General features: G+C 36.4%; 2 protein-coding genes across 19 annotated transcripts in view; one reads left to right on the top strand and one right to left on the bottom strand.

Annotated features, from left to right (window-relative positions):
* The window catches only part of CEP170 (centrosomal protein 170), a 117,118-nt gene extending 102,162 nt beyond the window's left edge, over positions 1 to 14,956 (bottom strand). For 5 of the 12 annotated variants that reach the window (XM_075995520.1, XM_075995519.1, XM_075995518.1 and 2 more), the window contains exon 1: positions 14,670 to 14,956. The gene's annotated coding sequence lies outside the window, so the exon portion shown is untranslated. Of the gene's footprint in view, positions 1 to 10,614; positions 10,801 to 14,589 lie in introns of those variants that run through there. The other 7 variants (XM_075995525.1, XM_075995524.1, XM_075995523.1 and 4 more) reach the window with 3 other exon arrangements.
* Positions 14,957 to 15,020: 64 nt separating this feature from the next.
* The window catches only part of SDCCAG8 (SHH signaling and ciliogenesis regulator SDCCAG8), a 217,513-nt gene continuing 206,919 nt past the window's right edge, over positions 15,021 to 25,614 (top strand). For 4 of the 7 annotated variants that reach the window (XR_012913554.1, XR_012913555.1, XM_012751164.3 and 1 more), the window contains exon 1: positions 15,021 to 15,870. Coding sequence is in view for 3 of the 7 variants with exons in the window: in XM_012751164.3 (XP_012606618.2) it covers positions 15,447 to 15,870 (424 nt within the window). In the remaining 4 variants the exon portion in view is untranslated. Of the gene's footprint in view, positions 15,871 to 20,986; positions 21,825 to 25,614 lie in introns of those variants that run through there. The other 3 variants (XM_012751174.3, XM_012751172.3, XM_012751175.3) reach the window with 3 other exon arrangements.

Genomic DNA, 25,614 nt, shown 5'->3' on the forward strand with positions numbered 1-25,614 from the left:
TACCCCATCATACCAAATACCTAAAAGAGTGAAAAAAATTTTAACAAATGTATAAATTCAGGATTCCTATTTCACATTTTCCCCTCATTGAAAATATCCAACACTAAAAGTCTTTGTCTTTTGATGATTTTTGAAAATAAAAGAAATTTGGGGTTGCCTTTCAGCTAAGGACTACTCAGGATCAAATAAGGTGCAGATCATATGTTATAAAAGCAAATAGACATAATTTTCTATAATCTTTGTATTTATAATAGGTTGCATTACTATGTGTCAGACACTATTCTAAGAATGCCGTATAAACATATATAATTGTTTTTAACTACAAAAATTCTGCAAGTTCTAGAAAATGGACATAAACATTATACACTGATGACATAAGAGGAGTCCATTTTATAGATTACTCTAAAGTAAAATAACTAATTTTTTTCTTCATTCACAAATACTAACCACTGTAAGATACTAAGGAGAAAGTCGGGATCAAGACAGAAAAAGTTCCTAATCTCATAAAAACAAAAATAGACAAATGGCTAAATAAATTACTAGGACAACTTCAGTGACAGTGGGAAGGAAGAAACATAAAAAACCAAGAAAACAGAAAATTAGAGTGGTGCTTGTCTGAATGGGTGGTCCAGGGAAATATCTCTGAGAAAGTGATGCATACTTAGAACATATTAAAAATTCAGCTCTGCAGTATAATTCACCTAATCTGGGATACATAATGAAATATACTCTTGGGAAAAATTTATTTAAGTCCCCACCCTCATTTGTACAGTTACTCCAAAAAAATATATCCACAGCTGTGCTTTCTTTGGACACCTACCAAGATACTTGTTCTATGCTCATGTGAACAAACTTCATTACTGGGAAAATTTTTGCTTTCATATACTCATGATTATTTTGGAATGAGTCCAAATTTTACCCTTATCGTCTGCCATATAAATTATGAATTATTTTTTAAAGGTAATTGAAGCAAATATATATGGAGGAAAATGTAATTAACAACTTAAACCTGAAATGGCATTAAGCTATGAAAAAAAACTCTCATAAAAATCAGTGAGACAACATTCCAGATATCAAGCCACATATTTGATATCTGAGTTTATTATATATTTTCAAAAGAAGACTTAGATTTGATGGGAAAAGCCGGTAATTTAATAAACAGCTCTTCATAGAAATCATTGTATAAAATGCTTACAGAAAATACCTATGAAAAAACAAGTTAACTTTTCCATAAATTATCTGTGCCCCACCAACAAATCAAGTAAGACTTAGATTCAAACATTTATCAAGTACTTCCTTTGTGCCAGTAACTGTGTTAGGTACTTATACTTGCACTGTTTCATTTAATTCCTAAAACAAGTAGGCAAGAAACATTTTCCCTTAAGAAAGCTGAAGTTAAAGGCTTATTTAAAGTCACAAAACTACTAGCAGTACACAGGAACCATCTAGATTCAAACCTGGGCCTTCAGATACCAAGTACTGGGCTTTTTCCACAAACCACTATCTCCTTTGTATTTTTCCTAAGTAAACCTTTAAAATGACGTGGGTGATACCAATTCCTACAGTCTCAGATTTGGCTAAAGAGTTTGAGTGTGACTGATAAGCAATGTATTTTTACTTAACAACATGTTCTCTGGCACTGTCTTTTTGGGCAATAAATGCTGACAGTTCTTGTAAAATGCAGTCTATTTTCAATCTACAATATTTTCAATCTTAGCTTCCTGCTTGACCACCAACAGGGTCTAAGATTCTCACCCTGAGAAGACCATAAATAAGAATCAATCAGTTATTAAAATCAGAGACCAAAAATCAGCTGACCAATCTAGAATAAGAAGGCAATTTTAGTAAATTGGAGGACAGCATAGATCAGAAACCTAGAATCTGTAAGAATACAGTAATCTATCTATCTCTAGGTTCACTGAACAACTATGAATCTAAAAAACTCTGTCAAGTCCTAGAGCACTAGGAGCAGGACAAGGTGTACAAAGCTTCTTAATGGAATGAAAAGATGAAAACAGTCTACAATAGGGAGTAACAATGGGAAGAAAGTACTATCAGTTAAGACCCTAAAAGCCACATGTTTTTGGTTCGCTGTTCTTAGCTCACTTTATGATAACAATTTTCTTTCTGCCATTTCTCTGCAATTAATTTTAGCTTATCACCAACTCATATGCCCTTTAAAAATGGTTTCTGTTCAATATCTTTTTTCTTTGCTATGAATAGTTACTCGCTTTGGGCATACTTGCAAGCAGAACATGGGGAATAGATATCTTCAGCGACTTTCAAGACAAATGTCATGAAGTTGGACTGAATTTGGTAAATTTAGTGCATGTTATGTACAGATGGTGCACCTTCCATGACAAGAAAACAAGAAGGGTTTATTGCACAGATAACAAAAAGTATTAACAGATCTAGCTGCTCTCATTTCTTTTCATTGTTCCATTTTGCATCAGCAAAATCTCTGTGCTAAAAGGCTACTATTTTAAGTGACACTTTGCAACAAGTTATAACATTGTTAATTATATGCAAGCAAATGCAACACAGAATTGTCAGTTTCATAACATGCTAAAGTTGAACAGTGAGGTATTCAGTGTGGATTTGGCATATTATTCTAAAATGTGTTGGCTACAGCAGGGACAGGTATCAGCCAAAATTTTATCTCTGTGAGAACAGATAGTTAAATTTTATGAAGAACACAATCAGCAATGGGAAATACTGAAAGAAGACTACCATAAGAATGCAGCATTTCTGTGTGATTATCATGTCAAATCAAAGTGACATAAATATTTCTTTGCAAGGTAAAACTTAAGTCTATATGTGATACATGGCAAAAAAAATCCAAGCATTTAAAATAAAGCTATCTTTTTTCAAAACACTTCTTCTTTAAAAGGAAATTTTGGATGAACACTTTCCCCAGTTAGCAAAGGTCACTGATGAGCAGGATGATATATGCAAAGCATCTGAAGCATATGCAGCTGTTATAGACCTTATGGAGAATACGATGAAAGGTTCACTGACTTTGAGAATCATGATATCATACTCAAATTAGCATTTCAGCCTCACCTAGTGGATATCACCAAATCACCTAAAGAACTACAGATGGAATTGATTTGAATTTTCAGTAGATAACACTTTTAAAGTAATTTCTTAGCACTGATGCTATGAAAGATCCAATTGAAATATGGAAAAATGCAGTAGAGTACTGCATACCTTTGGCAACCCAAAAAATGCTTTCATGCTTTTCAACTACTTATTGCTGTGAATCTGCATTCTCTTACCTAACCCAAATCAAGATGCCCTTGATGTCACAAATGATTGATACCCATCTAGAGGATCAACTGAAACTGTGGACCTCCATGCTGCAACCAAATATTTAAATGCTTTCCACGAAAAAGCAGATATAACAAAGTCATTAAAGGTTAGTTAACTTTAAAATAGATTTTTTTTAAATTAAGAACATAGTAGTTAGATTTTTACAAAATGATGTACATTTTAAAGTACATCTAATTGAAGTTTCCTGAATGTGGCATTATTCGATTACAGCTAAATTAATGTGGTCTGGCAACATGAAAAGGTTCCTCAATCCTACCTTCAAAGAGTTTAGAGTTTTTAAATAAGGTCTAAATGAACAGAGAATTGCAGAAGGTAAAATTTATTTTGTGTAAGAGGGAGCCTCTGAACATAAAAATGAAAAGAAAGTTCATGAGGGAGCACAACTTTTTGAGTGAGTTATTTATAAGTATTAAAAAATATGGCTATTTTGAATCACAGATTCAGTTTAGATCAAGTATTGCAAATACAGGTGTGCTTCACATTAAGTCTACAAAACCATAAAGTACAAAACAGAAAAAGGAGTTACTTGTTTAATCACCTTATAAAACAATGTTAGCAACAACATCCCTGCCTTTATAGAAATGTCATTATAACTGGAAGACTGCTTTGTGGATTAAATACTTAAGAATGCTTCACTCTAAAATACTTAATGTGAACTGAATTATGTTTAAAATGCAGTGTAAAGGTATTTTAAAAGATAAATGATGGTAATGATATAAGAGCTATAAAGAGATTATCTTAACTGTACCACAAAAATGTGTATTTTCTAATACTACTAGACCCCTGCAGCTTGGATTGGATGGGCTGACGATACAGTAGGGTAAGAGAAGAGGGAGTGGGCTGTGACTATGAAGATTAAAGAGAACAAAACAGAAAAGATACTAGGGCACAGTGTGCTGATTTAGAATGCAGAGACTGGAGGAGGAGTCTATAAACTGGGCCCAAGAACAAGAGAGAAAGGAAAGAACAAGAGAGACATTAGAAATCCCAGTGACAAAGACAGACACCTGAGAAGTAGATGAAAGAAATGGTTGTCAAGACAGCATTCTTTGATGAAATGTTCCTATCCTTCATCTTAGTATATTTGAGGGGCAGTAGATATTAACTTGGAATTAACCTAACGCCCACTAGCAAAAAGATGCCAGATTCTATTAATGTACTATGTTCTAAATGCTATTCACAGTAATAACAAGACTTGCTTCTGCTGGACACCAAACAGCCCCATTCTCTTGTCCCCAGGTTATCTTCACCAAAGTTCTAAATTTTACTTTATCCATGCTTCCTTTAATTGCATTCTATTTGTTTCTACTTCCTCAATTTATAAATTTTGAATTCTCACTCTGGAATTTGTTATGTACCACTCAGAATCATAGGGTCAAACTATCTTCTCTCTCTTCAAGCAAAAGCTCTTATTTTTAATGAATAGCTCAATACAGAATTCCTCACATAGGTGAGGGGGTAGGGGAATAATGGAAATGGAAGGTAGTGAGATACAAAATTTAGAACAAATATTTCATGCCTGGATTTGCTACCAAAGCAAACAGAAGAACCTACAGATTAGAGAAATTGGGTATGTTTCCTAAAATAGCTCTTCAGCTTAAACAAAAACAATATCCTTAATTTACCATTCTTTCAAAGTAGACACATGTGCACACAAGAAAATGCCCCTCCCCCAAAGGTATAACTCAATGCCATCATTGTCAATTTTGTCAGCTAGCTATTTACAAAAACACTGAGTTCACCAATACTACTGGTATAGAAAACTGTACATTCCATTTTCTGCTGTTTGTTTAATAAAACAGTGGTTAGTTGGAAAATATTCCAATAGCACATTCAGAAAACTTAAGACTGACAGAGAATTAGCCTCAAGTAATTTAAGAGTACTTTTTAAAAACACATACACGTTAATACTAATATCTGCAATCTACTTTGAAATGCATTAAAATATAAGATGGACTAATGAATAATGGATAAATGCTAGATATGTGACTAGCATCATGTTAGTGGCAGAAACAAGATGACGGTATCTTAGTAGTTACTATGAAATTCTTCCAACTTTCCTGTATGTTTGAGAATTTTCATTAAAAAAGAAAAAAAATCTAGAACAATAACCCCCCCACAGCTCCTTTTATAAAATAAACAAAAAATTTATCTCCAAATCTCCCAAATTAGGTTTAGTGAAAAGAGAGAATGAAATAAGAAATAGTAGAGAATAAAAACTCTGGGAACACAATAAAATCTAAGGGATGTGCCCAAAGATGTACTGAGAAAAATGTTTATAGCATCACAGATGTTTTCTAGTACACTGGAAAAATAATCAGTCAACAAACTAGTAGAGAAAAATAGTAAAGATTTTAAAAGAAATTTAAAACATAAAACAAAAAAGATTAATTAAAAAGTTTATATTTTAATAAAGTACTATAACCCCCTAGTACATTTTGTTTTTTTTCTTACACATAAATATTTAGCTTTGTAATAAAAGGATATAACCATGTGACAAACCATGATTTTTTGATGTATAATACCCACAAACTTTGTGCTTCTAAATTTGAAATTAAGTGAATAATCTTAGAGGATAATGAATGGGACATAACTGACTCAAAAGGAGCTAAGAACCAAAAACACTATTAAAAAGTAATAAAACCCAAAACCTGCTCTAGAGCCCCCTTATCATCTCTCAGATCATAAATAAATCAATAAACTCAGTACAATCTCAATCAAAACCCCAAAAGGATTTTTTCAAATGACCTTAACAAAACAATTCTAAAACATATCTGGAAAATAAGCTACAATAATAACTAGGTAAAGTATATAAAATCAATGTAGAGAAACATCCTATCCATTTATAAACAGATATTGTAAGCCTATGTTATAAAAATATGGTAATAATATAGCAGAGCAAAAAAAGACAGACAGGTGAATGGAATAAAATTAAAAATCCAAAGACAAATCTATTAAAGATGACATTTCAAGTAGTGACAGAAAATGAAGAGTTATGCAATAAATGATACTGACACAATAAGCCAGATATGCCAAAAAGTATTTTAGATAAACTTTTACCTGTAAAAATTCAAATTATACATATAAGAAAAGAAATATAGGCATGTATTTAATAAAATTTTGTGCAGTGGGATTACTTAAGAAGGAAATGAGAAATTTGGCTACATGTTAAAATCTTTGTTGGATAAAAAAAAAAACAAAACTTTAAAAGGCAAATGACAATCTGGGGAAAAAAATTTTACATCTATCACAAAGTTGTTATAAGTGAGGGTACAGAGTAGTGCCAATAGAAGCTGGTGGGCCCAGAAGTTGTTACAAGTGATTATAATGAACATGCCTTTAGAAAAAAATGAACAAGGGCGCACACACCAGTAATTCGGATTAGAAATACAATGGCCAAAAGGCATATTTTTAAAACATGTTCTTAAGTGTTACTGATAAGAGAAATTTAAATCAGGTTGTTTATCAAGTTGGCAAAATTTTTTAAAAGATGTAATAATATTCAGCATTGATGAAGGGTTGAAGAAACACACAATTTCATATACCAGTGGAAGAAGTATATATTTGGTATAGATTGTAGGGGATTATTTCATTAAAAAATCAGAAGAGTAAGCTTTAGAATTCTGCATTGTATCTTTGACACAACTCATTTCTTGCAATCAAAGAAAAACACTGATTTGCACAGAAATTCAGAGTTAAAAATGTCCCTTGCAGTATTGTTTACAATTTTTAAAACACCCTTAATTCCATAAATTTTGTAAGTAAATTATAAGTTTGATAAAATGGATTCCTACATATAATTCCTATATTCCTATAAGATATACCTATACCACCATTAAAAATTAGAGTCAGAAAGTTAAGCTTCATGATAAAATGTTACCTAGTTAAACCAGAACAGACAAGAATATGTAACAGTGGTGTTATCCGCTAGTGACATTACGAGATTGTTCTTCTTGACTCACTGGTATTTTTTGAATTTTCTACAATGTACAAGGATTAGTTTTGTAATTAGACAAATTAAACAGTATGAAAAAATAAAGTGGCTTCCAATTTGCAATGCATTATTTACCCAATGAGAAATATTTATTGAGAAATGGCAAATAATATTTGCCTCAAGATGCCTATATATTTTGAAGTTATAGTCCCATTGTCTCAAAAAGCTTATCACAGAAAGTCCTTTATTTGCAATGTTCCTTTTTCACCAAAATAAGTATTTTATACTTTACCCCTATATCATCAAGTAGGCTCATTTCCCCTATTCTCCTGTTTCTTTAAATCAGTTTTTAGCTGGCTTCCTGGAGTTCAAAACCCCTAACCACCCCCCAAGGTTTGAATTTGCACCTTTTGTATTCCATATATTGTAACATGTGACCAACCTTCATCCAGCAGACATATTCCAGAAAAACAAGGTAGTTAAAAGAGGAGAGTTTTCCTTGCTGGTCTGCAAAAGAACTAGACCTATTTACTTGCTTACATCTTACTCATTAGACACTCTGCTTAGCATTAAAGAACGAGTTTAGGATTGGAAAAAGCTATAATCTCAAATTCTGGTTATTCTTTTCCTCTTCCTAGCATCAAACGCTTTTCTCCACCCCGAAGAATATTATAAAATGATGTCTAAAACTACGTAGGGGGATGGACTGTACAGTAAACAAAAAACTATTCCTACAGAGTCAGAAAAAAAAAAATATTTTTGCCACCCAAGCAAAGAGGAGATTACCGGATTTCTTAAGAAGTATTTAGGTGATTAAAGGTGATATAGATGATTGATTGCTCATCTCTAAAAATACTTCCTTTTCTCGACACTGAGACAACACACTCTTCTAGCTTCCTCACACCTCAATGGCTACTTCTTTTCAATCTTCTTTATGGTTTCTTCTCTTTAGCTACGTTTCAATGTTGGAGAGTATCAGGTCTCAATCCTTGGACCTCTTCTTAATTTAATTCCCAAGTAATCTCTTCTAGTCTACTGATGATGCTTAGATGTTTTCAACTAATTTTGGTCCAAACCTCTCCTCTGAATTCCAGGTTTATATATCCAACTGCCTACTTGATAGGATTTTATTATTAAACATTTGGATGTTTAGTAGACATTTTAAACTTAACATGTCCAAAATGTTTGATTTTTTTAAAACCAGAATCTGGTAACTTTCACTGTCACCACCACTGTGACTCTTCTAGTCTAAACCACTAATATCTTAGTCAAGATTACTCCAATCATTTCTTAGCTCAACTCCCCATTCCCATTCTTGCTCCCCACTTCTGTCCAGTTTATAACCCACAAAACAGCCAGAGCCATACTTTTAAAATTATAACCCAATTCTTTTGTCACTCCCCTGCTCAAAATCCTCTAATGAACTCCCACAGCACTTAACTAAATGGAACCAATAAAATTTCTACCCAACTTCATTTCCTCCTATTCTTCCCTTTGCTCACTTATCTACAGCCCCAGTGGCCTCTTTGTTCTCCAAATTCACCCATCCCACTCCTGTCTCAGAACCAGGGCACCTGAGTAGAATACTTCCACCCACATAGGCTTGCTTCCTTATCTAATGCAATTCTCTGCTAAATGTCACCTTCTCAGAAGGAGGGATTCCCTAACCACACCGAAATAGCAGCCCTCAAGGTGTAGAATCCTACACAAAGAAGCTATTTTTTTGTGTCAAAGTGGAGACACAAATATATATGTTTGTATTTGCTTGAAGTGAAAAAAATTCACTGGTAGATAAGAAATAATATAAATAGTTAAAATAGTTATTGAATTGAGGAAAGTGGCAACTCAGCAGATAAGGTATGGGTTGAAAGGACTTTTCACATTATTTCTTTTTAAAAATATTATTTGATTTTTGAACCATCTGAATGTATTGACCCCTTAAAAATAAAAAAATAGCAGTCCTCAATCATTCACTATCCCTTTACCCTGATTAATTTTTCTTCATAGCACCTATCCTCACTTGATTTTATATCATATAATTATATAATTATCCAGATCCCCCACCAAATTGTAAGCTTCACCCAGTTCCCTTACTACTGGAGAATATAGTGGTTTTCTCCCTTAATTAAAACCAAACCCATCCATCCAAATGGTTTCCATTATCTTTGTGTCCCCTTTCCCCCAAGCATATTTATGTAACATTTATTCTATTTATAAATCTGCATAGCTTTGTCCTTGGCTATATCCAGTGCATGGCCAGCATGGAGACATGAGAGGTCTGGCTTGTTAAATTTATAAATGTCAAAAAGCCAGGAGGGAAAGCTAATCCCTTAGATGACAGAGTCATGATTCAAGAAGATCTCAAGTTTTAACTATGGTCACATTCAAGGAGATGACATTTAATAGGGGGTAAAGGTAAAATATTGCTTCAAAAACACCATCCATGTGTATATACAGAATGGGAGAGATCTAGCTAAATATAAAAATGTTGATTTATGTTGACTACATCAGTGGTTTCTAGACAAATTTTTCAAAAAACAAAATGAGAACCAATATAAGGCTGTCAACTTTTTATTGGTTAATTAAGAACACTAAAACAAAACAAAAACCCTCAACCAATATCAAACTTACAACCTACTGACACTATCATTTCATAAAGGCCATTTTTAACATTACAAAAGGAGTACAGAATCTCAAAAAATACCTTGAATTACATAAACATAACTTGAACAGCCAAATAACACTTTTCTCTCTCTTTTTTAGTTTTTGCTTAAAACTGGAAAAGAGATTACAGTTGTTAAAGAGTTGACACGATTTTAGACTGCAAACATAGTGTATGGCTTGAAATAAGGAAAGGAATTATTTCATTACAGTCTGCATTCATACCTTAACTATAGAATTAAATATGAAAACTAAATCAGAAAAAATAGCACTGACAAAATTGATAGAATCTAGTTGACAGAGATAAGAACAATAAAGGAAATCATATCATATGAAGTTGTAAACATTGTAACATTTAATTTAGAAAAGAGAAAATCTAGCAGAGACCTACGGTAGTATGTCAAGAGAAACCTTACTGGATCTTACACATGAAGACAATACTGCAACAAATGGAAACAAATTAGATAATAAAGCAGAAACTAGCTCAATGTAAGTAAGATCTTTCTATTAAACTTTTTGAAAGCTAAATGGGCTTTCCTATGTCCATGAAAGGATTTGTGGAGAAGCTAGATTCAATTACATCTCAGGGATATTAGTAGTGGGTGGCACATTGTATGAGCTGCCTTCTAAAGTTCCCTCCAAATCTAAAATTTTATGAATCAGAGTAAGGGAATAAATAAACTTACTAAAAAAGATGAGGGCCAGGCGCGGTGGCTCATGCCTGTAATCCTAGCACTCTGGGAGTCCGAGGCGGGCGGATTGCTCAAGGTCAGGAGTTCAAAACCAGCCTGAGCGAGACCCCGTCTCTACCATAAAAATAGAAAGAAATTAATTGGCCAACTAATATATATAATATAAAAATCAGCCGGGCATGGTGGCTCGTGCCTGTAGTCCCAGCTACTCGGGAGGCTGAGGCAGGAGGATTGCTTGAGCCCAGGAGTTTGAGGTTGCTGTGAGCTAGGCTGACGCCATGGCACTCACCCTAGCCTAGGCAAGAAAGCGAGACTCTGTCTCAAAAAAAAAAAATAAAATAAAATAAATGAATAAATAAATAAATAAATAAAAAAGATGAGTAGAAAGAAATTTGAGTTTAGTCAAAAAGACAAAGGTTCAGTTATAGGCTCTACTACTTAGTAATATGGGACACAGAGGCAAAGTTATACACTAACTTTGAGCCTCAAATTTTTTTCAGCTTTAACTATGTAAAATAATACTTTAATTTAGAAGACTGTTACATCAATTAAATACACACACACACACACACACAGAGCCTGGTACTAAGTAAGTGTTCAATACATGGTAGATATTATTCATTTATTTAATAAATATGTCCCAAAGGGTAATATTTTCTATATCATCTATTAATTATTGATATACTGAAATAATGACTCAGTCTCTGCTACATCTCATGTTTTTCAAACCTGAGTAACGCATGCTTGCAATTCTTTTCCACTTCTATGCTTTGTGCAATCCCTATTTGTTTATATGTAATTTTTATGAGGTTTTCTTTAACCTTGCTTTTATTGGTTGCTTTTCCACCTTTGTTTGACATAAAAGCTGGCTTTACCTGTAATACACATTGGCTATGTCATTCACTTTGCTTACAAAAATTTATACTGCTGCACAATCATTTCAACTAAACTGGACAATATATCCAATTTAATTAATCACACTAGCAGACAGATTTTTTTATTCTCTTTATCTTCACAGCTAACTCATTGCTGAACACATCTTTCAAGAAATATCTGAGTCAATAAATCAAAATGCATTTCACCAAGGGTAGTTGATTAGAAATCTTGGTTATTAACAAAAGTTTAATGAATTGAAGAGATCTGAAATTTCCATTAAGAGTAAACCCAATTCTTATTGAAACAGATCAACATTAAATGCTCCAGTCAACATTATCTATTCACCAAGTATTTTTCAGATGGCATGTAATTGCTCTGTTATACATCCAGAATAATTTGCAACTGTACAGATACTTTAGTTGGCAATTAAATATCATGCTGTCTGTTAGATACATATTAGAGTATCACATTGCTTAACAACTCAAGTGTTTAAGATGGAGAAGAAAAAAAATTACCACATTTAATTATAACAGTAACAAGTATCTTTCAGGGATGGAATTTTTTTGAGTAAAAGTCATGTTGACAAGAAGCTGAAACATATACAGTATTCACTACTAAATGAGCATTATCTGATTACTACCAGATAAAACAATAAAACTATATCTTTTCTTTTCCCCAGTAGATAAAAGGGAGCAGGAAACTGATAGTCGCAGCAAATAACACAAATCACTAAGCACAGAATTTTAAAAAGCACTATAATATGCAGAATGTATGTTAATGTTTTAGGTGTAAAGTTCACTATGCTAATGCTAAAATAGGAAACATGTAGATTAATTATTTCCATACAAAATAATTTAGAACACAATGATACTTATCAGTAAAATACATTTAAATATGATTAAATATAATTCCACACAATGAATTTAGTTACAGATCACTTTTTAAGTTGAAATTTAAGGGAAATTGTAAGTTCTAAAGAAAATGTCTATTAAAATGTGATGTAAAATTAAAGCACTTTGTGGCAAAATCAACCCAATAAGAAGCATTACATTAATATTTCTCAAAAGGTAAATTCTATTTTAAGTTGAAAATAATAAAATTCATTAATCATAGCAAACTTCACAGGTTTTTGTTATGTGGAAATTTTATTTTTAACAGAGTTTACAGAGTTGACCATACTGTTATAAAATACTACTGAATTTCAAGAAATAATATTAAAATAGGTTACCATTAAGTAGTAGGGAAAACATTCCAACAGTTTGTTTTTATGAAAGGCACGTGTTAAGGCATCTTTCCTTATGTAGTAAGATACTTTATAAAACTAAAGTTCCATTTCAGTAGAATTATTACTTTTACATCACAAAAAAAGGACTAGATTAATACAATTGTGAGAATCAAGTTCACTGACAGTCATAGACAATTCAAAGAGCAAGTAGAGAAGCTTTCCATAAATTTTTGCACGGTAGGAGGACTAGGGGACACAGGAAAGATTGCTCTACAGAATGGACCTAGCTTTATTTGGCTATGCCTCCCATTAGCAGTTTGGCTTGGGCAGACAAGTCAGTTAACTTTCCAAGTTTTAGTGTCTTCCTCTGTCACTGTCATTGTAGGGCCCTTAGACTTTTCCGTTCTCTACACTATCTATGAAGTTAGGAAGAGCTAAAAGCATCACTTGTTCTACTTTTTTAAAAATAATGGCAGAAAAATACAAAATCGTTTTTAACTTGCTATTCATCAATGTCCTACCGTTATTTCCATAGCCTAATTCTCAGGTCTTTGAAGAATACCCAGTTAGGGTTGTATCTTGTAAAGATTTACTGTAATCATAATGTAACTTTGTCTTCTCACATTATTCCTCCACCTGCTCCTCCCCATCCTGCTTCATTCTCTCTTCTGTTTGTTTTAAGCAGACGCGCAAGCAAAAGGTTTTAAGCATTGTTAAGTTTAAGGATCAAATCATTTTAAAAGATGCATTTCCAATCAAATGCATCATCTGCTTCAAACTCCTCCCAAATGGCTGAATTTGGGAGAACAAAAATGAGTAAACAACTTCAAAAAAACACAAAGACATATACTAGGCCTATATATTAATATTTCTGCTTCGTTTAGACTGCTTAAAAAATAAAACAGAAAGATGCATCCTAATCTATTCCCTTAGGAACATGAATGCATTACCCACCCAATGAAAACACAATTCTGCTGGTTCACTTCCCTGCTACAACAACAGCTTCGTTGTCAGTCCCTTCCTAACCCAGCCTTCATCGTCACCGAATACTTTCATATTGACCACCTTGGCAGTGCTCCTCGGACTCCAGGCATGGTTCCTGTCTTCCTTTACATTCTTTAAAAAAATAGGTAAAACTCTACTAGACACCACAAAACAGAGATTCTGTGACTTAGGATACAAATTCCACCTCTTCCCGCCCTGTGTTAGGCAGCAGCTAATGTTTTTTTTTCCCCCTTGCATAAAATGGAAGAGAACCATACCAAAAACCCTACATTTGAATCTTAGGACAATGAAGCCGACAGGAAGCCAGTCTCTCCTCTCCCGGGTTTGCCTGCGCGGGGTGCAGTCGCCTGGCAGGGTGCGTGACACCACGTCTTCCACGCCCTCCCAACGCGTCCAAAAGGCTCCTCGCCTGACCTCCCCCAACGGCCCCACACCCCAAAACCAACCACACAAAAGGGATCGGCCCTAGTTGGTAGCTGCTCCAATCGGGAAAAATCCCTTCCCCAGCTGCAGCGCAGCCATTCCTTCCAATGCGCCGCCCGCACCCCTCAAACTGCCACAGCGCAGAGGGCAGGGCTGCACAAAGCCAGGAGGGAACTGAAAACGATTCCATACACTGGGGAAGCGGAGGCGGCGGCAATGGCCGGGAAGGCCCGGGGGCGGCGGGGCCGCGGGCCGGGGGCGGCGGTGGGGGAGGGGAGGGGAAGGGAGGGGTGGGGAGGGCCCGCCCCGCCAAGCCCCGGGTCCCGGGCGGAGAAGGGGGGTGGCGGCGCCGCGCGGAGCATCCGGGAAGCGCCCCCTTGGCTGCCCAGCCCCGCACCCCCGCCCCGCTACGGGCCGCGCCTCGAGTGTCCGCCACAAACCTAAGGAGGAGGACGAGAAAGATGAGGAAAGGCGGCGGCATCGGCAGCGCCTACCGCGACCTGCTGAGCGCATCACTTACCCCTCACGGTGGAGAGAGGGACCGGACGGAGGAGGCGGGGCGCGTCGCGTCCCGTGAGTCTCTCGCACGCCGTCCTCCCCCACCCGGTTGTGGTTGTCGCCGCTGTCGTCGGCGCTGCCGCTGCGGCCGAGCTCCCGGGCCCTCGATTCCGCTGGGCAATAACGTTATTCCACACACGCCCCACACATAGCGGTAACGGCAAAGAGCGGCTGCCTAGTGCGCAGGCGCCTCGGCAAAGGGCGAGGAGCCGGGCTCTCTCCCCTCCTCCCGCCCAGGCTCAACGATCTCTACTGCGCAGGCGCCAATCACAGACAATGAAAAGGGGTTGTGCGGAGGGTCTCTCCCACACGCTCTGCCAGCTGCCCACTGCGCAGGCGTGCCTCCAAAGACCAGCTCGAACAATGAAGAGGACCCTGGCATTAGCTGGGACCGCAGCCAGCAAGGACTACAGCTCCCAGCGGGCAGTGCGCCAACTCCAAGTGGAAGTGGCGCCGGTGGGCAGGCTAGGAGTTGTACTGGGGGCCGCCCTGACAAGCTAGGCTTTTAGGAAGACTTAGAACTTCTTTTTCTTGAGGATTTATTTGACTGTTTTGACAAACGTAGCAACTGAAACAAGACTCAGAGTTTTATCATTTGCGTCCCTGAGTAGCCGCAGGAGTCAATTGCATATTCGCAAATTTCCAAGCGTTAAGGCCTTCGGTGAGCCCTTTCTGTCAACTGGGTGGTCCAGGCAGCAGCGGGATGGGGATAAAGGCGGGACTAAGCTAGGCGGGGTAGATGAAAAGGGCGGAGCCTCCAGGCCTGTCTCTTGGCAACCGGTTCTGGCAGCCCAACCGCCAAGCTAGCGTGGAGAGCGTGGTTGCTTCTGGGAGTTGTAGTGTAGCTGGAAGGCTCTTAGAGTTCTCGAGCTGGCAGGCTCTGAACCTGCGGACTACAACTCCCGACGTCCACCAGGAGGGCCAGTGTGTGGGAAGAACCCCCCCCTCAGCTCTGTCCGGGGTTCCAGGCTCCCCAGTGACAGCGGCGGCAGGAAGCAGGCGGAAGCTCCCCCGGCCTTGGGGCCTGTTGTTGTTGGAGGGGAAGACGCTGGACGTTTCCTCACGTAACTCCCATCTCTGGGCCCAGCGTCTGTGCATGGCGAATTCCCCAGGGAACTCTACCCTGGAGGAGATTCTGGGGCAATATCAACGGAGTCTCCGGGGTGAGTTGCTCCGAACCTCTGTGCCTTAGCCCCTAGGTACCCAGGGCCTAGTGGGCGGGATCCGGCCAGGTGCGTTTCTTAACACCTCGGTCTGGCCCGTCAGGCTGCAGAGGAAGAAGATGGATGTTGCTGTAATCTTTGAGGAAAATGAAATACTTCGATTTTGTTTTTAAGGTTACACAGCGTTGTTTCTTTAGATTCCCGTAGTTACCTGAACCAACTCCCTGATCTTAAGTTGGGCATCTTTGTCAACCAGCGCCAGCAGACACTCTTGAATGGCTCTATGCCACTTTTGCCCAGTTCCCACTTTGCTGTTTAACCCAATAAATGCCTACTTCACATTTTTTGCACATTCAAATGATGGTGTAGTAGATTGAATGTGATCTTTAGGACCAGGAAAAAAAAACACTGATAATTATTTTAATCACAACAGCTTCTATTTATTGGTCTAAGCTGTTTACTTGCATACAGTAAATCATTTAAAACTTACAACAATCTTATGAATATGTCTGTTTTACACATGGGGAAATCAAAGGTCACAGAGGTTAAATTTCAGGCTATAGCCCACACAGCTGGTTAGTGGCAGAGCCAGGTGTATAAGGCCTGTCTGCCATCAAAGCCTGTGTTTTTCTTTATTAATCAAGTCATAATTACTACTATTGAAACCTACTTAGTTAATTCAAATTTTCTTAGTACAATACCCTAAGAGTGATTATCTTGTTGGCACTTGTAGATGACTGTGTCATCTTGTACAACATATATAACCTCAAGAAATTTCAGTTCTGTTATTGTGTAAATTATGGAATTGTCTACAGAGTTATTGTGAGGAGCAAATGAAATAATCCTCATAAAGCAGTGATTTTCCGACTTTTAAAATTAATACCTATAATAAATACATTTATATGGGGTATAATGTACAAATAAACCAAAGAAAAGTTTCATGGAAGAATTTTTAGCCTACTGAATGTAATATACTCTATTTTCTATTCTCTTGCATTTTCATGACCCTGTAGGTCATGACCATTTAAAACATTTAAAACAGTAATTTATGCTGCAAATATTAATTCAGTGCCTACTATTAATTTAAGTATACTAGGTGGTGGGGATGCAATAAGGAACAAGATAAATTTCCTGTCCCCAGAAAGCCACAAAATAATTACAGATTAGTATGATAGAAAATAAGGGTAAAGATCAGTGCTTGGCACATAAGCACTCATTAAATGTTAGCAGCTATTTATTCTTGTTACTTTCAGTAAAGTGAAGGTTTTTCAAGATTAGAAAATTTATTTTCTCATTACTCTAGACTTTGTAAGGTTTATTATGTATTGCCTACATCAGTCAATAGTGTTACAAACTGTCAACATTCTCAGTATTCAGACTGCCAGGAGTAAAATAATTGGTTTAACAAACACCTTCATCAGTCTACTCATGATGTTTCAGGACCTGTTAGATACAGAAATAACCACTTCTAACTTTTCATTTGGAAGCAAGAAAAATACTGTGCATAACGATATAAGTGATTCTGTTTAATTTTTGAGATTGGTCAACATTTTTTGTTTTTATTGCAAGTGTCTCTTAATGCTTCTCTTTATTTGATCTTATTTTGAGCCTTTATGTAAAGGCTGGGAGCTATTTAATATCAGGCATTTTGATGCAGTAAAGAGGTTAATTTCAAGCTAATGTTATAATAATGTGTTTAATACCAATAATACTGCTTAATTAAAGAATAAAGAGTTTCCATACAAAAGTAATATACCTTATTTTATTTTATTTTTAAAGTTTTTTTAGAGGCAAGGTCTTGCTTTGCTGCCCAGGCTGGAGAGCAATGACGTGATCATAGCTCACTACAGCCTTGAACTCCTAGGCTCAAATGACCCTCCTGCCTCACCCTCCTGAGTAGCTGGGATTATAGGCACAAACTACCATCCCCCAAAGATAATACATTTTTAAATTAATTTAAAATAAAATTTAAGTTTAGTATGATAACAATATAAGATGGCAGAATCATTTCTCCAAGACCAAACATAGGGATATAAAAAAGTTAAATAGGCCAAGCGTGGTGGCTCACGCCTGTAATCCTAGCACTCAGGGAGGTAGAAGAAGGTTGATCTTTTGAGCTCAGGAGTTCGAGACTAGCCTGAGCAAGAGCAAGACGCTGTCTCTACTGAACATAGAAAGAAATTATCCAAACAACTAAAAATAGAAAAAATAGCCAGGCATGGTGGCACATGCCTGTAATCCCAGTTACTCAGGAGGCTGAGGCAGGAGGATTGCTTGAGCCCAGGAGTTTGAGGTTGCTGTGAGCTAGGGTGATGCCACGACACTCTAGCCTGGGCAACAGAGTGAGACTCTGTCTCAGAAAAAAAAAGAAAAAAGTTAAACAATTCAAAAAAAAATTTTAATCATAATTTCAACAATGAATCAAGAAATGGAGCCTGAAATTTTTCATGTTTTTTTCAGGACATACTGTCTATTTAGTAGCATTTTTATTTTTATATGTTAGCTTATGTAACAGCTTCTGGAAGGAAACAAAATAGAATTAATCCTGACCTTAAGTATAATCAGAAATTCTTAACTTCACAAATGTAAATTACCACTTTTAAATAGGATAATGCCTTTAAAGTAAAGTTTGTGTTTCTAAGTATATAAAGTATGGTGGAGTTATTTTATATATGGATCTTCATTATCTTGAGTGTGCCTAAGAATTGTGTTACTCTATAGTCAGATAAAATGCAATTTAAAATTCTTTATCTTATTTTGTTTGGATTTTGTTGGTTTGTTTGGTTTTGTCTATCCACCATTACTTCCCCAAAATATCTTGCCTAGTTCATGCTTAATGAAATGCTAATAAAGAGTCTTGGTCTTTCTTCACCACTTATTCCTCTAGTTTTAAAATAATTATACATGTAATCATTACTAATAGCCCTTTATTTATATTCAACCAGGAAGTAGCCATTTAAAAATGCAAGATGCATTCACAATTTCACATGAGAGTGCCTTCATTTTTTAAATTTCTTTATTTCTTTGCTTTAAATATAATTTTGGTACTGTTATAGTATATTAAGAATTTGAAGTTCTGATGTGAAAACTGACTCAAAGTTTACTTCCTTGCTTTAAAAACTTGAGTGGAATCCTTGCCTCTCCTTGCCTCTGATGATCTTGCAGCAGCCATGGAAATAGGAAGCCCATTTGCTTCACATTCACCTTTCATCCTTTCCCTTACACTTTTCAGTTGTATTTATTATTTGACTTCTCTACAGATATCTCTTGCTTTGGGTTGCCTGTTCTCCCTTTGCAAGAAAGTAGAAAGGTTTAATGACTTTCCTTCAAATCGAGAGTTCTACAGAAAAACTGAAAGACTTTCTTGCCCCACTGATCTGTAGTATTACTCCTACACAGTAGACAGTCTGAAAGTTTACAGTGTAGTAAAAATAGGCATATCTCAGGTGTGCTGGACATCACAGAGTTTAATCTAGAACTGGAAATAATTTGGGAGGTCTCCTGGCAGTATAGTTAGGTGTTCATTTATTCCATAGGTCGCTATAATTCAAGAGCCACAGAATGGCTGAGAAATATTTATAAATAGAGAGGATAGCAAATTCCCTTCCTCTAATTTAAATTCAATATATCATTGTATAAGACCATGAGGTATAAAATAAACTAGTTTGTAGCCAAAAAAAGGACAAGAAAAGCTAGAATAACAGACAATCCAGGCTGTGGTTTAAGTTCTGCACACGAGTATAGGAATATGTTATTAGAAAGGACAGAAATTGCTAGAAATGCTAGTCTAGCAATTGCTAGAATTGCTAGTGTGCTAGTCTTAACAGAATCATGTCTCATCTATTGCTGCAATATTGGGTGTGGATATGGTTCTGTCAACAATATCTATATAACTGACTCACCTATTCACCTAGTTCCTAAGGTGGGCATAAAGAAAAATGAAACAAATTTGTAGTATGACAGGAACACATAATTTCTTTTTTATATACATTTTGTATGCTGGTTTTCTCCTTTTCTTGAAACATTTTGATATTTCAGACTTTAGGTGAATTTGTGGGGAACTGTGACAGAGTGTATGATAGAGTCAGGTGAGAATGTGGAACTAGGAGCCAGTTCACTGAACGTACCGTTGTTTTGTTGATAACCATTTGTGTGACCTTAGGCAAATTAATAAACTATTCTTGAATTCTGTTTCTGCATCTGTAAAATGAAACATTTGGACTAAATGTGAGATTTATTGCTTTTAGGAGCCAAACCCATGACAAAGTGTGATAAAGTCAGAAGAAGACACTAGGGAATGATGAGGCTTATGGCCAAACAGGGCAGTTTATACTTTTTTTTACACTTGATCTTAGCCAAAAGGCCAAGAAGTGATACTTTTTCTAAAAACATTTTAATTTCTTACTCTCTTCCTCTTCCCTTTTTTTCCCCTTCTTTTTCTCCCTTTCTCTGTCCCTCTCTTTCTAAGAAGAGAGCCTGGCAAAACACACCCAGAGCCTGATTCCCACTTCAGATACCACTACTCCCTGACTCCTGGATCACTACTGTTCCTTCCATCAACACTAGTTGGACCACATGAATGATAAAGACTGTGTCTCTCTATTATAGAAATGAGAATAAGGAGTCGAACTGGGTACATAGAAAGTGAGAGGGTGATTATGGGAAGAAATTATATAATCTTGAGTATAGTCCTTTTGTTTGTAATTGATCTAGTTCAAGAAAACCAAAGATAATATTGATTCTGTGTTTTACTTGTATGCAATTGGCACATCTCTGCAGATCTTACAAAGTGTTCTTCTCTTGCCAGGAAAGAATTTACATCTGTAAAAGGGCTGTGTTAATCCTACTAGCCAATAATTTGGTCAATGTATTAGCCAGAAGTGATATCATCTGGACCCTTGGCAGACTTAGAGAACATGTGTGTAACTTAAATAAAAGTTTTATTTTTCTCAGCTTTTCTCATAAAAATTGTATTTCTTCATCTTTTTTCTTTCCTCAGATGTTTTCTGGATTCTTAAAAATTCTTTGCCATATATAGTATATATGCATATATACATGAACATCAGGGGATTTTTGCTAATAAAGTTTAAATTGTATCTATTCTTTTTTTGTTTTATTTACTCATATGGTTTTTCTTAGTAGTTTTAACTTTTATAACTTTTTTTTACTAGAATAAAAAGTACAATCTCAATTTTCCTTTCCTACAACTCATGAGATAAAAGAGACAAAAGACAGTATTTAGCAGCCAGAAAAGAATACAAGTAAATGGTCATCCTGGGAATAATCTAGAACTAAAACTGTGGTTCAATATTATGAAATTGTAAGGACACTTTCACATGTTCTTGGCCAGAAAAAGGCATAGATTAAGTTGTTCTCAAGCTATTGAGACAATGAGAATAATTATGTTCTCTCTTGGGATGTTTAAAGACTTAAGCTCCAATCACATCACCAGTTTGTGCTAAGGTTTTCACCATTTTACTTGGCGATAACTCTTCTCAGAATTCAAAGTAGAGCAGGTAGCTTGAGCAGGTAGCAGGTAACTTGTGCACATGCTAAAGCAAGTTATAGTGGAACTTCATCAAAGTCCACTGAAATATTTGAAGGAATGGCCTTAAGGCAAGTATTGTTTCATGTTGTAGGCCTTGAAACAAAATTCAGCTAAATATGAACTCCGAGCTCTTGCTTACAATGGATAGACACCTATTCCTGACACCTGGATCAGAAGTGTCCCATCATGTCAGTGAGTCTTGGGTTGGGCCCTGCCCATCACCACTATTGTGACAGAACAGTTTACCATCATGCTCATTTTTCATCAAGAGGCCACATTTACAATGTAGTAATGTGATCAATGTGCTAGGAAGTTGCTCCTCAAGACTGAACACTATCTACCTTGTTTTATTGATCTAAACCAGCAGTTTTCAGCCAGGGTGTTTTTTCTGCCAAGGAGATGTTTGGTAATGTCTAGAGACATTTTTGATTGTCATAGTTGGGGTGGAAGGGAGTGGTACTGGGATCTAGTAAGTAGAAGCCAGGGATGCTGCTAAACTTTCACAACACGGCCCTGTACAACAGAATTATTAGGTCCAAAATGTCAATATTGCTAAAATCAATATTGAGAAACCATGACCTAGAAGTAGCAAGGCTTTGCTCATTGCCCTTGCTCTGTAAGAATCATACTTCAGAATAATTACATTTAAGGATAAACAGATTGTATTTGCTGATGATTCTACTTACGTTCTTCTGCTAGCCTGGCCAGGATTACTTCTTTGTCAGTGGAAAGTGACAGGTGTGTAAGTCTTCTCAGGGCCAAAGAAATACCAGGTGTATTTCTCAGAATGCATATAGCCAATCTCCTGAATTTGCCAACACCCATACATCATTAATGGTCTTCCAGACACTGCTTTCTTAAGATGTTTACATTCTTGATAGGATTATCTTTTACTCCTGGTGCCAACCACTATAGCACATTTTCCAGCTATTACAATCTTAGGATAGTATTTTCTTTGAGATTTTTTTTGTTTCTGCATAATACTTTTAATCTCTTTTAATATTGTAATTGCCATTTACAAAGCGGGCTTTGTCTCATTTTGGATTATGCTGTTTTTATCTTGCTTGTGCTATCTTTTGGTCCCCTAGTGAACAGTGACAGTGATCTTCTGAACGAGCTGAGGCCCAGTCAAGTGTGGACAGATACATGTATCTCTTATCTCACTGTGGTTTCACTTTTCTGCTTGTCTGCCCTAGTCTAAGTTTGAGTCGGGAGCTTGTCTCGGCCTAGGAAGGTATGGTTCATTGAATATTTTCCCAGAGACAGCTGAGCACTTCACAGGGAGTGGTCCCCCCTCCCTGTTATCAGGGCAATTCTCTTTCACATCTCCCAGGACAGATGGAAAATGTAGAAATTAATAATTCACAGTATGTTTATAAGTGCTCATCCTTCCTAGACTGAGACATACTTGCATTTTGTTTAAAAACATGTTGACATCTTGATGAAGAGGTCCAGTGGTGAGCTAAGAGTTAGAACATAGGGAGTAGGGAAACTGGACTAAGAAAATGAATAAGACAGACTTAAATTTGTCAGCAGTCATCAGCTACAAACCTTTTAAGTGTTCATTGTAGTGAATGATGTTTGCTTAGTGGACTAGCATTATTTACTTGCATTTATGTTCATGTGATCTGTAGGACACAGAGGTCCTGTTTGTGTTTGTATTCATAATTATTATTCAGTTTGTGGTTGGTGCTGGAGAAAAGACATCAGGATGCATTGTGAAATACCCTTACTGTCCTCTCAGGAGAGAAGAGGAAATTAGTGCTCTTTCTATCTCTTGTTTAGAGACAGATAAAGCTGTGCCCTATTAGCGATGGAATAGGAAATGATAACTGGGACCCCCAGCTAACCTGATTTCTTTAAGTGTAAGGAGTAGATAAGTAGATAACTGCACCTGGGGAGTAATGTTCTTAATAAGAATTATGGAGCCTTCAGTTGCAAAGTCTCCAGTTAAAGAGAGATGGGATTTCATCTGTCTTGAATGATCTTAGTGGTGTTATTCGTCAAGATTAAACCTGTTTTGTCTGTTACAGTGTTAAATTATGTTGCTCTGTATATATTTGAAAAGCACTTAACATGTTTTGAAATGTAGCATTGAAATGACTTTAAAATATCACTTACCCTCTTAGTTTTAGTTTTAGGACATGGTCCTTGCAAGTTCCTTCTCTTTATTTCTGACTCTAGTAACTCTGAAGTCAGTAGTTGCAGAAAAAAAAAAAACAAAAAACAAACAAACAAAAAACCCAAAGCTTTGTGTATCACTTTTCTATGGAGATAGTTGTTGAATTCAGTATCTCAGTATATTACATAATACTATTTTCATAGTACAATTTAACATGTAGCATTTGAATGTTACAAATTCTAAAAGATTAAACAAGAATATTAGAAAAGGGATTACAAGGGCTCTTAAAATCCTGTGATCATTGTAATCTGATGAAAGAACTTTACCCATAGGGATATTTTACAATGCAATTTTTTTTAGATTTCCTTTTTCCTAATATAGTTTATTAGTTTTTACTGAGACTAGATAAATAAAGAATTAGCCTTCATCTTAAAGGTGAAGTCACTTGAGAGTTCCATGGAACACACTGTTAATGTTATTCAAACCCTCTGTTTCCTTTCTAATGGATGCAGTATAGATAAGTGCTTTAGTCATGGATTTAAGGGCATATATCTAAAGCTCTGTGAACTAAATTGCTCGTGTAATACTTTGATTTTCCTTTTCCATTAACAATTCTCTTTAGGCAACACGAAATTATCAGACAACTATTACTGCCCTTATATTGCTAAAGCCAGCAATGGTTTTAGGCTTTCTTAAACTCATGATGAGTAAGAGGAGTCCAGGCTTGGTTAGTAATCAGCTCCAATTTCGTCTCAAAGAATGATCTCTGTGGAAATAGGATTGGTATGGAGAAAAATGTAGCGATAAGTTCACTGAGTCTCTTGTGGAGTTAAGTAATAGAATTTCATTGTTGAACCCTGACCTGAAAGACCTGTTCTCTTAAGTTTATTGAGGTAGAAAAAACTATATTAGATATTTTGTAACATAGGATATTTTTTTCTATGAAGTAATATGGTTATTTTTTTCTGTCCAAACTTAGAAAAAATGGAAACTGTTTTTCAAGGTCCTGTAGAATGTATGTTTTTAACACGTTTACTGCCACACTAGAAAAAAAAATTTTTTTCCTTGGGGCCACAGTGTTTTATTACAAAAATAGAATAAAAAATTTAAAAACAAAATGATAAAATGATCCTTTCTAATTTAATAAAAATTTGTTATTTTTTATTGTTTTCTGTGTATGAACTATATGCAATTTGAAAAATAGTTCTTACAGCTCCCAAGGTAAAGAGACGTATGGGTTACGTATGCTTCACAAGGCCCCAGGTTCAAAACTAGTGTGAGTTAAATATAATTCACATGGAAGTTAATATGTTAAATGTATTTTCATACATGATTGGTAATGATTAAACTCTTCCATGCCATTGCAGTTAGGTGGTGTATGGCTCTGAAGTCCTCTGGAGGCTACACTGGGCTTGTGGGGTGGAGGGTAGGGGTGGGGGGTGGAGGGTAGGGGTGGGGGTGTGTGCTTCTCTCTCCATGTGGTCCCAGGGCCTTTCCTCTCCACATAGCCTCTTTACAGGTCTCTCCAGCAGGGTAGCAGACTTCTTATATAGTGGCTTGGGGCTCCCAAGAGCAAGCATTCCAAGAGAGAGGAAGGAGAAACTGCTAGTCCTTTTAAAGATGAGGCCAAGATCTGGCATGGTGTAACTTCTACTGCATTCTATTGGTTAATGTAAGTTCATTAACCAAAGAACTTGGTTAATGCAGGCCCACTCAATTTCAAATTAGGAGAGGATAAGGGCCTGAGGCTGGACTCCTTTGGGGTATTTTCAGAGATGTACTATCACAGTAATATGCCTTGAAATACTTCATTTTAAACAGTTTATGTTATATGTGTGCTAGTTAGTTTAAATTTCAATTCTAGGGATGGCCAGTTGTACTAACCAAGAATCTATGCATGAGGTATAGTTAGCCAGCAGTATATAAAAAGGGCTGTACTACAAGGGCTGTCACTATAAGCATATCAGCTAGTCAAACTTTGATTAAAACTAGGCCAGGCAGTTGGATGTCTCTGGATGGGGAAGGGGAGGAGTGTCTCGTCCCCAGAGCCAACAAGCCCTCCCTAGGTCAGAGC

The sequence above is a fragment of the Microcebus murinus genome, chromosome 19, assembly GCF_040939455.1.
Source record: "Microcebus murinus isolate Inina chromosome 19, M.murinus_Inina_mat1.0, whole genome shotgun sequence".
NCBI classification, from domain to species: domain Eukaryota; kingdom Metazoa; phylum Chordata; class Mammalia; order Primates; family Cheirogaleidae; genus Microcebus; species Microcebus murinus.